The sequence below is a fragment of the Chaetodon trifascialis genome, chromosome 7 (assembly GCF_039877785.1).
Source record: "Chaetodon trifascialis isolate fChaTrf1 chromosome 7, fChaTrf1.hap1, whole genome shotgun sequence".
NCBI classification, from domain to species: Eukaryota; Metazoa; Chordata; class Actinopteri; order Chaetodontiformes; family Chaetodontidae; genus Chaetodon; species Chaetodon trifascialis.
In genome coordinates, this window is record NC_092062.1 from 23,046,939 (window position 1) to 23,058,889 (window position 11,951).

Genomic DNA, 11,951 nt, shown 5'->3' on the forward strand with positions numbered 1-11,951 from the left:
ACATTCATCTGGCCCCAGGATTACTGGATGGTCAACTGCAATATTGGCAGACGCCAATACATTGCCTATAGCTATACCCTAAAACCCGTCCCATGTGTTTTCACAAACCCTCCCGTTCCCCATGCCATATGCAAACTAACATTCATTACAGAGGTACTAACTGTCACGTCTCTGCCTTGTCGGATAATGAGGTGTAACAGTCAGGAAGGAGACTAAATGGTAAGGCAGCCAAAGTGTAGCTCTATACTAAACACACAGAGTATTGCGCAAAAACAAAAGAGGTATAATGCCTGCAGGAGAGGCACAGTATCACAAAAGAAAACACAGATTCTACAAGGACTCATTGAGATAATCCGTTATATGGCAATGCTCACTACAATCTCAAACCCCTAGAGGAACAGCAGTGATTCAAACATTTAGAAAGCGTCCTGAGTGCAATAATACAGCAGTATTCCTGAGTGTTACACCAAATGCAAACAAACAAGCAAACAAACAAAAAATCAGCAACATTCTTCATAAGCTTTTCTTTTTAACCTGAGGTAGTTCCAAAAGCAGCTTCAATGGGCGGACGGGGTTTGTGTGTCCCATCTCTCCATCAAAGCAGTTTGATTGGCCTCTGTGCTGCCCCGGCGTCACTGTTGCCCAATTTCTTGTTTAATCCGAAGTCTCGGGAGGCGGAGTCGAGTGGCTGTGCTCCTCCTCATCTCCTTTTGAGGGGGACGGTTTTCCCTGAGAACCTGGCGAGGACTGTTGTGCTTTGATTGGGCAGTTGGCAACCATGTGGTCGATGCTCTGGCAGAAATGGCACTTCTTGGGCTGGGGTGGCAGCTTGCACTCTTTGGCATGGTGGTCCAGGCCTCCACAGTTGTAGCACCTATGAGAGCAGAGCGCATTTGGTCAGATGTAATGTGTGCTTAAAGTTGCAGTGGTTATTATACATTTCTTGGTCACTTGGGGGCAGCAGAGATGATTGATTGATTGATATGGGCCACAGTTGCTTTTGTACACATCCTGCAGAGCAACACTACCCATGTAGCAATCTTAAAGGCACAGCTTCATATTCTGCCTCATTGAAAAATTCAAAACTGCTGAATGCAAAATGTGTTATTTCACAACAGCCTTCGAGTGTTAAAGTGGATATAAAAACATCTAAATGAAGTAACAATGACCAAAAGCACGTTTTTGTGTGGAGGGTGGCTTTAAATTGCACCTGTTTGACACTAGGTGGCAACATTTCATCTGGATTGACTTGCAGAAAGGTTGCAAGGGCATTCCAGGTCACACCATGTTGCTCTTTGGAACAGCAACATCTCAAAACATGGCACGCTAGTAAGAAATCTTCCTTTTAGCAACCTTTGGGGAAGCAGAAGTGTCTGGAAGGCTTACAGAATTGCAAAAATGAAGAGGCAGGGCTCCTTTTTTTCCGTGGACCGGGTATGATTACCATGCCTCATGTTATCATCAGGTATCGTGAACAGCTTGTCCTATTTGTCACTGCCAGAAACTTCCCGCTGCACTCTGTTGCATCAATGTAAAACATTCCTTTCATCAGCATTGAACTTTAGAAATGAACACCATGAGGGGTCAGCAGGAGCCATCAGGGGTGCCATCAACCACCTCTGTTTGAACATTGGCTATAGAATGGCCACGCGTGCAGGGGCGGAAGACAGATGGGTGGTGGGCGTGGGGCGGTCGGCCTGTGCCACTGCAGACCCCCTGCCGCCATTGTAGCAGCAGATGAGGTTTGAACGGGCAGCCGCCGAGGGGTCAGTCCGTCTTTGTGGCAGTGGCCGTTGGGGTGGTGTCAAGGTCTATGCCGTCACCGAAGCTCCTTACATCAGCGTCCACCAGGAAGCAAGTGGAGGGAAGGGGAAGTGGACCCTTTGTCTAAAAAAGCTGCAGTAATGACCTCTGAACCCTGCCCTCCTCCCCAGTCCTCTAACCCCCACCAAGCTCATCCCTGCCCCCAGCCTTCTTGCATTTACTCATACACTGTTGCCATGACAACAGTGACCTTTCACCCCCTTGCCCAGGCTCTTACATCTGTTATCAATTAAATGGACAGGAGCTTTTTCCCCACCCCTAGTCATATGTATGTATATTACTCTCACACACACACACACACACACACACACACACACACACACACACACACACACACACACACACACACACACACACACACACACACACACACACACACACACACACACACACACACACACACACGGTCTATAAAATGTACAGAAAACTGCTGCTCACTCACTTTGCAAGCAAAACCCAGAACTAAGAAGTGGAATGAAACTTCTGTCCTAATGATACCTGAGTATGATCTAAGGTTCTAAGTATGATCAATCAATCAATCATACGTGAACCAATAAAACACCGTCCAGTGTTGCATAATGAAATACGCTCGAGGGGAACGATATGTTATCAATGGATCAGTGTGGCCTAGGTGGAGTTATTGAACCAGAGCGGGCCTCCCAGGACTCTTTGAGGCGGTAATGATCTCTGTTCTCACACTGACTACTCTCTGGCTCTAATCACAACTGACAGGAGGGTGAAGTTGATACACCTCTAACCCTGTGCTATACTGCTATTCAAAGATTTACCCCCCCCCCCCAAAAAAAAAGAAAAAAAAAAAGTCAAGGGCCCCCTCTGCTTTTTCTTCTTTGGAGGGACATTCTCATGAAACCCTTGAATCTCCAGGAGAAATGTTTCCTGGATAACAAGATGCATTTGCAGATTCATCATTACCTTTTTTTGGTCAAATCATGAGAAGAGCTTTTGTTTTTGAAGGCTTGTGTGCAGGTTCAGATCAAATGAAAATATAATTGCTTTTACAGTAATGAGGAATGACATGCCTATGGCTATTTCCATCACATAGTTGGCTACATTTTTAACAATCTTAAGTAAAATGCATCATTCTCTATAAGCAGAGAACCAACATTATCTATATTAATGTTTATGTGGTTAAAAGTGTTATTTTTAGTTTTAGGTTTTGGAGTTATGAATCACATTGGTAGTGGAGGGTTAGGAGGAGAGAATCAGTGGGTGTGAATTCTCCAGGGGCCAGCAGATTTAAACAGTTATTGATCCAGGTCACACGTCAAGCCTGCTGGTGTGACCCCTGCTAGGGCTGGAGGTGGGGGTTGGGGTCGAGGAAGAGGAAGGGAAATGGGGAGAAACTAAAACACCATCGTACCTCTGATCTGAACTGGACACAACAATGACAACCATGTTTGTGGAAGGTAGAGAAATAAAGCCTCTCAAGGTCCCTTTGATGAAGTACAAAATCCGTCGCAATCCGAGATGCAGAGTTCTCACAGGACAGAAGACGAGTTGCTACACTTGCTACGGTTTCCTCTTCTCAATACAAATAATCTTTTTGATCTAAAGTTTAAATGGGTGTTTTGTGTGGGGTCCTCGCCTCCTGATATTGAGGACGATTGCATGCATGCAGCAGAGACAGGATGTGTGCCATCACACTCGTGAAATGAAAAATTTCAGTTTACTACGTACTCAGTTTACTACACTAATAAATCATTCACATGTCTTTCCTGTTCCTTCCTCTGCCCCTGCTTACCTATCTCCCTTCGAACGGCGCTTCTGGACCTTCTTGCCTTTGGGTCTCCTTTCACTTCCCACACAGTGGCTGCCGCCCGGCCCAGTAACTCGCTGCGACTCCAAGCCCTTTGAAGACTTCTTGAAGGTGAACTCGACCATCTCACCTTCCTTCAGGCTGCGGAAGCCTTCCATGTGCAACTTGCTCTGAAAGGCAACATAGGAAGAGGATTCAGCATCGAAATTATTGTTTGGTGTTTGGGGAACTCCAGTTTTATATTGACTTAAGCCTTAATAGGTACAGCAGGAAGAGTCAAACCACAAAGGGATGAATGAATCTTTTCCCCATCACAGACATGTAGCAGATCACATATATATAAGTGATAATTAGACTTTTTGTCATATCACAAAACCAGTGACCAAATCATCTCCATACTGAACCTCAGGATACTTTGACCTTTGAGAACAACCCCCAACCATTCTTCACTGTGTGATACCATCACAGCCAGAGAGCACTTATCAGGTACCTGATATTTTAAGGTGATCATTATGTCCCACCTGATAAATAAACAAGCAACACAAAGCTGGCTGCTCCGACTCTACATGCTGCTCTGCATTAAAGGTAACGATGCCTTGAGGCTGCTTTGTCTTTTTGCTTGTGTTTGAGTGGTAAATCTGATGAGGATAACCTTCAACCCATCCCCCCCTCTGGAGGAACAGCATTCCACACTGCTGCCCCCACCCCATCCTCTTCCCACCCACATCACAAAGCTCCACACACTGACCACCACCACTAACCCTAAACTGCAGGATGCAGGGGTTAGTGCTATGGTTGGGGGTGGGGTGAGAAGGCAGCGTGGCTTCTCTGGGAGGTTGGGGGTCAGGGTGACATTCCTTGGATAGTTGTTTGGCAGAGAGATGTGGAAGATAAAAGTCATGAGAAAACACAAATGATTGATATTGGTGTTTGAATATGTGGCATCTGCTTTTTGTAAAAGACACTCGATGATTTCATGTAGGAGCATGTTTGAGGAACAGTGGAGAGGCGTGTAGCTTAATTAATCAACAATGGGGCTGGAGGTTTGAATAAGCTGAGAGCAAACAGTAACTCAGCCTCCTGGTTAGCTACATTTTCACTGAAACTATGTTCACCGCAAGTGAACTGTGAGGAGGCTCTTCCTGATCAGCGTCTTGCCAGAAACATTTCCGATTCCAGAGAAAAGAGAGATGAAGGAAAGGATGGTGTGGTGCGGTTTTGAGGATAAAACCCAGAGACTGGCTAACACAACATGGGAAACCCCTTTCTAAAATTCCCTTGCTGGGAGTGTGAGATTAACCTGTCACAACTATAGAAGACTGTTGACACAGGAAGAAAGATCCATGATGTAGCAGGCTTGTTTTGATAGACATTAATCCCCTTTTCTTTCTTTCATTTCGGAGTATAAAGTCACATCCATCTGCTAATTACGAACAACAGTCTGCACTCTGCCTTTGCCAAAACCACCAGGAGTCAAACTGAGCTTCTCAAAGCAAAGTCTGGGGTCCGCTTTAAACCAAATCCAACAGGAGAATCCTTAAAGACAATTTCTCATTTTAAAGATACAGGTAGTAAATCTCCAAAACACAGCTTCAGATTAAATAGCCAGTAAAGACTATTTCACTCCACCAAATTGACGCTGGAATCACAGTTAGTAGTTCTAGTGAGCTGCACACTGGTGATGCCCTGAATGAAAGAAACCAAAAGCAAACAAAAGCACCATCTTCTCTAATCCTGCCACGCTCACCCACAGTTGAGCATCTGCCACAAACTCCTGAGCAGCGAGGACATATGATTGGTGAGCCCTGACATTTGAGTGGCAACATGGATGTCCGCAGAGCCCCAATCCCATCAGGCCTCTCTGCCCTGGTGACCGTTAACCCACTTCCTCTCCCATGTGTGACCTTCCCCACCCCCATAACGGACCCTCAGCAGCCACATGCCCTACATCAGGTTATATACACATATACGCACACACGCAGGTGCAGATAAGGATTTGGCCTTTAACTTTAACATGATGTTGAGGTGTTATTAGGCTGGTCTACTGTAAACTGTCCAGAATGCATCTGGAAGCCAAGCGAGGCAGAGAAAGACATCAGAGCAGCGAGGGACAAAAGCGGGACTGCTGCTGAGACAAAGAGGGGCTCGGTCACGGCCGAGGGGTGCTTCATTCGGATGCATGGCTCTATTGTCCACCTGCACAAAGGCCAGAGGACCCCGGGAGTTAATTTTCCTTGACATGCAGTCACTAATTTTGGGGCTGAGGCCTTTTACATTGCCATAACCCCTATACATCCATCATTGACACGCGTGTGTCTACCTTTTCTAGTGACTGAGAGGAAAGAAAGTCATTGGTCCTGCATTTCTTGCAGATAAAATGAGAGTACAGTATGCAGTTTTTGTGTAAGCAGTGAGCTTCACAACTCCCCTCTCAGTTTGTGCTGCCTTTAGAGCATCGGGAATAATATTTTTATATTTTCATGACAAAGAAATGATTTTGAACACTGGGTTGGATTTTTTAAGCTGCATATAAAGTCAGTTGGCATTAATAAATCCACCTGTTCTTTTGCATTTTCCTATAAATCTACCGGAGAACCTGTAAGCTCCTGCCCCCGGTTGAACAGTTGAAGTTTTGGTTTGCAATATGATTAATCAACTTACCAACTTCCTGTGCATAGTCAAACAATATTTCAGTTGCAACGGCTGCACAGAACAATGGAGCCTCTCTATATGCATCATCATAAGCAGAAAGCAGCAACTGAAAAAAAGAAAAGCGAGGAGCCACTGCTTGAGTTTGAAAACTGGCCCCAGTCAAGTGTGAACGCTTAAGATCATTTATAAGACTTAAGTGCGGGTGATACAGTGACTTTATATGATGTGCACTGATCGCAAAAACAAGTGAAATCGCTGAAAATAGAATTGCATATGGTCTCAGACTATGGTGGTGTGTCAGCAACGAAATGTACCTAATATAAACCCTGAGAGCTTCTTCATTCTCTAAAGCTAGCATAACAGTGCCACACACACACACACACACACACACACACACACACACACACACACACACACACACACACACACACACACACACACACACACACACACACACACACATACACACACACACACAGAGCGGGGGTTGAGCAAAGAGTCTTTAATCACTTTATGGCAGGAACCTTGAGGTGAATGAGCAGCTAGTGGGGACTCCTCTCATTCACATGCTAAGCCTTTATCTTATCAGACAGCAATGGGGGCACTCACACACGAGAGGTAGGAGGAGATATGCACCCCCACCTCTGTATGAAAAGGTGAATGAAGGTTTTGGTTAAACCTGGGTGAACTGAGAAGTTCTCTTTATCTCTTCGGCCTGAGAAAGAAACAATAAAACCCCAACAGAAGAATGAAAGAGGCATGTGGTGAGAAGAACTGAGAGATCAGAAGAGCAGAGTTGCAGTTAAGCAACAAGTAGGACAATTTTCACTGTTCCCAGAAATAAATCCATGAAGCACGCTCACATAAATATATGTCCAGTGATGGTGTTAAAATGAGGGGCAAAAAGCATACTTTAAACCTTAAAAAATGATCAAAAATCCTGATTGAGATGGTTTGCCAGTTCATTGTGGTCAATCTGGGACCCCAAACGGTTCGAATAATTTAAAAAATATACTTTTGTCAACAATAAGTGGCAAAATGTGGCATCCACTCATCATATTCCACACAAAAACAAAAAATCGACTGTGTTCAGAAGATGATCAATTACACATTTCCTCCCCCTGTAAAGACCAAATTTCGTGCAGCTCACACACAGCGCTCACTATGATCTATATTCAGCACTGACGTCAACCTGCTCGAGCTTTTTTCTTTAATTTCTCCGACGCGTCTCTAAAAACCACGAGGGAGGCCCGCAGCTCTTCTCTGGCTGCAACACGTGTTCCCCTGAGGGATAAACACCCACCTCACAGCAAACAAAACACCCATCTAAACCAGTTAAAACAACCACATATTACTATAACTTTCACACGAAATCGCCTAAGACTGGAGTCTTGCTTTTATTCTTTTTAACGCACTTAGTTTTGTCTTCGTTTCCCACAGCCTGATGAGTCATAGCTGTCGAAGACAGTGACTAGGCTGGGGGAAAAAAACTAAATTAAATTAACTAAACGTATTGGAAACAGGAGGGATGATCTCACTCCTGCTGTGCGTTAAGACATTTCATTTGATTGAAGGGGAAAGGTCGCACTTTCAGGACTTATTGAAAGTTGAGATGCGCAAGTTGCTCGCGTTAAGAGGAAACATCGGCGCTGGGTGTTGGATGGATCGTAAGCAGAGAGGAATCCTACCTGATGGACGAATACATCGACCGGTTCGTCCAGTGGCACTCCCTCTCGGTTGGTCATGGACAGGAACCCGAAGCCCATGCGGACGTTGAACCATTTACACATTCCGACCCCGTGGAAAGACGGTGAATCCTCCTCGGCGCTCGGTCCCTCGTCCTCCTCGGTCTTACACACTCCTGCAATGAAAAGAGCATGTGATCACCAAAAAGATCTATAAATCTAAATGTACCGAAGCAGAACCGAGGATGCTTTAGATGCATGCAAAAAGTTCAAAAAGGTTTGAAAACTTTTCTTCTCTTCCTCTGGCGTTGCTGCATCATCACATGGATCAATGAAACCGACACACCGGTAACTGGACAAGGCTGCGTTTCTGCTGAATTTCTGAGATAATTTCGCGAAAGCTGCCGAACACCTTCTTACTAAGTGCCACGAGTTTGTGCAAAACAAGTGATCTCGGAGGCTGCGTGATGTCAGAATTTCTAACGAGCGATTAATGCATTGATGGACGCACGGACTGCACATCACGTGTGTGAACAATGCCTTAAACTGTCCCTCTGCAGCTTCAGTGGCAGTCCAGCAAAGACGACTTAATTAACTCACTTTATAAAGGAGGAAAAAGGCTAAGTGCGATTTATTGCGTTACTCAACCTTGGAATTCCTGGTTAGAAACGGAGCCCATGTCTTCAGTTCTGCCTTGAGTCCAGATTAGCACCCAAGCTACAGTATCCCTTTTTCCAGCCCCTCAAGATGGGTAATCCTCGCAGATTGCCACTTTCATGCAAAATGCAGTGAAACGCAGAAACTGCGCAGCGAGAGGGAAAGCGGGAGAGGGAGGTAAACAAAAGGGGGCTGGCAACCTATTCCCCCTAAACAATGAGGGTTGAGGGGGTGGGGGTCACAGGGTAGATTTTTTTTTTTTTTCCTGAAGACCCCCCCCCCCCCTCCTCTGGTAAAAACATTTCAAAAACAATGCAACGACACCCATCCCCTTCAGAAACCACTTCAACCACTCTCAGAGATAAGTCCACAAAGGCTCCCAGCATACCTTCTGCCATGTTTGAGGGCCAGTTTGCTCCCAGCGTCCACTGCTGCCGCGGTCTTTGCGTCTCTGAGGCGCGTTTGTCGCCTCTCTCCTGAAGTGGTCAGCTCCGCTGGTCAATATAAATGACCATTTCTCATCCAGCACCCCCCTCTAACACACACACTCGGCCATATCCACGTGATTCACATATATAGTCCCCAAGGATAGATAGTTTGATGGAAGGGCCCACATGTGGGAGGTGACCAATCACTTTTGACGAAAAAAAGGCTCATTCTTGTGATATTTCCATCCAAAACTCGATGACACTCGGTCAGTGAAGTGACTTCAAGAATCCAGAATTAAGATCATTTGAAGGACCATTATGTCCAATTGTAAAACACTTGCTTTAACTCAGCTGTTTCTCCATATCTCTCTAAAATCATGAGCCAAAAATGGTCAGAATTGAATTTACCCCATTAAAATGAATGCTGGCAGCGCATGCACTAAAGGTAGGGTGACAACAGGAAGAAGAAAAACCTGGTGGAGCCTGTAGTGCCTGTTTGAAACATACATTTTTTTTTTTAATATTATAATTCCAGTTAATGTTTTGCAAAATAGTTACATCATTGTTCTCCAGATCTTATTCTGTGTCTTGCCACGAGTTTCTTTGCTATCAATGAGTCGGTTGCTTGATGTCAACCAGCTAAAACAATGATTGTAATGGAAATCCAGATGAAGCGTTCAGGGGGGAGTGTTTTCCTCCCATGCGGCAGAGGAGGAAGCAGCCAAACTGGGTGAAACCACCGAGGTGGAGAGATAAAATATAGTAGAAAACGAAAGCGGACTTGAACTAAAGAAAAGGACACAGAAGTGTTGTGGAAAACAGCCCCCAAGAGGAGCTGGCAGCACGAAAACAAGCCGAGCTGGTCAAACGATTTGATGGATCAATAGTGATTGATCACATCATGTTAAGATGTTGACTCGTGTCCTTGTGGAGTGATGGATGAATCACAGACAGAGGAAAGTGATCTTTTAACCGAGCTGAAAGAGTCCAGAGCCGAAGTCACCAAAAGATGGCGAAATGAAGTGTTTAACAACGGTGACTTCAAAAACAAGATGAATCAATGAATTAAAAATAATCCCAATTTAAAACAAGGGCGCTTTAAATTCTAATGCACGAGTAATTCATTATCAAGCCACAGCTAAGAGTAAGAAATAAATAAATACATTTTCATTTGAAATTTAAGTGGCAACAAATACGAGAAAATGAGCACAATTTATTTTACATTCGTTATATTTTTATGTTTTAAAGAAGAGTTTCTTAATAGCTGAGGATTTGTCGGTTGATTTAGTTTCATTTATCTTTGGAGATTAACGTTATTTCAATCTTTCAGTGTTTTTCGAGGCCCATTAACACCTCTCTCTCTCTCTCTCTCTCTCTCTCTCTCTCTCTCTCTCTCTCTCTCTCTCTCTCTCTCTCTCTCTCTCTCCCTGTGTGTGTGTGTGTGTGTGTGTGTGTGTGTGTGTGTGTGTGTGTGTGTGTGTGTGTGTGTAAAACTCCTGATCGATGTTTCAGAGGTGACCAGTCGATTTCATCACAATGACCACAACGACCCCTTGTGGACCCGCAAAACGCGCGTGTTATGATCCTAAACGTTACATAATTAAAGCATTAGGTATCCTAAAATATGTAAATGATGACCGCGCGCATCAGGGAAAGCAAACTTACATCCAAATGCATAAAAGTTTGTCATTTCAAGAAATAGACAAGAAGTTTGGCCATAAATAGACTTCTTGACCTGAGATGGATTATTTTGTAGCGTAAAACAAAACCACAATGTAAGTCTAAGATGTACTGAAGCAACTGGTAAAATAAAACGATTTCATTATTATTATTATTATTATTATTATTATTATTATTATTATTATTATTATTATTATTATTATTATTCATTCTTTATTTTTTCCAGCAAAATTTTGCTATTAATTTTGCTTCCTTGTTTATCGTGTGTTTCTGGGTACGGTAAATATGTCTGTGTCCTCATTTGACTACTTCATGACGTTTTAAAATGATTTCGTATGACACAACCTGTAATACAACGTTTGAGTAATTTAATATGCAATTTAATATGCAATATGCTGTTTGCGCGGTTTGGGGAAAGTTTGCAGGAATGACCATGGGCCGTAAACGCAGCATCACATATTTCCTTTACGAGTTTTTCCACAGTTTAAATACTCCGACTCCTTCCTCTTTAATATCGAAGAGTCAGAATTTCACTAAAAATTGGCAACCTCAGAAGCTGATTGTTCACATCATGTTGTCAAAAATCAGTAATACTCTCTCCATTTGCCTTTGGTTGCCAGAAACGTGGACATCTGGAAAAAAAAATCTGTCATTTTAGAGTGAAATTTACTTTATTAAACTACATTTAACTTAAAGCGCAGCTTGCTTGGGGATAGTGAGTTTATACCAAGACAAACTATTACATGAACAAGGAAAACGATCTAATGATGTCTCAGCAGTCCGGTCGTTTCCAGTGGGGGGTGGGTAGGTGGGTGGGTGTGTGTGGGGGGGTGTCAGTGGATTATCTTGGCCGGAAGCCAAGACGTTTGGCTCTCGCTGCTGGACCGCAGCCAAAGCGCAACAGGCTGATGGACTGCAAAGATGGCTGTCTCCTGATCTGGCATCACCCGGCTGCGCTGTGACATCATTTCAGCCTGTACACTCACGTTTTTAGATTTAGGTTTTGTTTGCTTCATGTGAGTGACAGCAAACCGCAGGACGGGCCTCTGGTGAAATGTTGCTTCCCAAATAAACCGTCTAAGCGCATTAATGCTGCGCGAAATCAGAAGAAGTGAAGGGGTATTTTGTTTTGGATCAAATATAAATTAGAAGTGCCAATGTGTTCTACAAAATGACCACTAGATGTCAGCAAAGCCCTGAACCCACCGCGCAGACGGTCAGACTATCAAACACTGGAGGTTGAACTTT

General features: G+C 44.0%; 1 protein-coding gene across 1 annotated transcript; it reads right to left on the reverse strand.

Moving 5' to 3' along the window:
* Positions 1-654: 654 nt before the first annotated feature.
* On the reverse strand, positions 655-8,617 carry lin28aa (lin-28 homolog Aa). The gene is made up of 4 exons (XM_070965896.1): positions 8,587-8,617; positions 7,942-8,114; positions 3,587-3,771; positions 655-874 (listed from the first exon to the last, which is right to left on the reverse strand). The coding sequence occupies exons 1-4, from the start codon at positions 8,615-8,617 to the stop codon at positions 655-657; spliced, it is 609 nt and encodes a 202-aa protein (XP_070821997.1).
* Between the last annotated feature and the right edge of the window lie 3,334 nt (positions 8,618-11,951).

What these genes read in the sequence shown, in the direction of transcription:
- lin28aa (XM_070965896.1), bottom strand. Translation starts at nt 8,617, where the DNA reads ATGGGCTCCGTTTCTAACCAGGAATTCCAAG. An exon ending in TCGATGTATTCGTCCATCAG is followed by an intron (nt 3,772 to 7,941) that starts GTAGGATTCCTC and finishes GTTGCCTTTCAG; the next exon opens with AGCAAGTTGCACATGGAAGG. An exon ending in CGCCGTTCGAAGGGAGATAG is followed by an intron (nt 875 to 3,586) that starts GTAAGCAGGGGC and finishes CTGCTCTCATAG; the next exon opens with GTGCTACAACTGTGGAGGCC.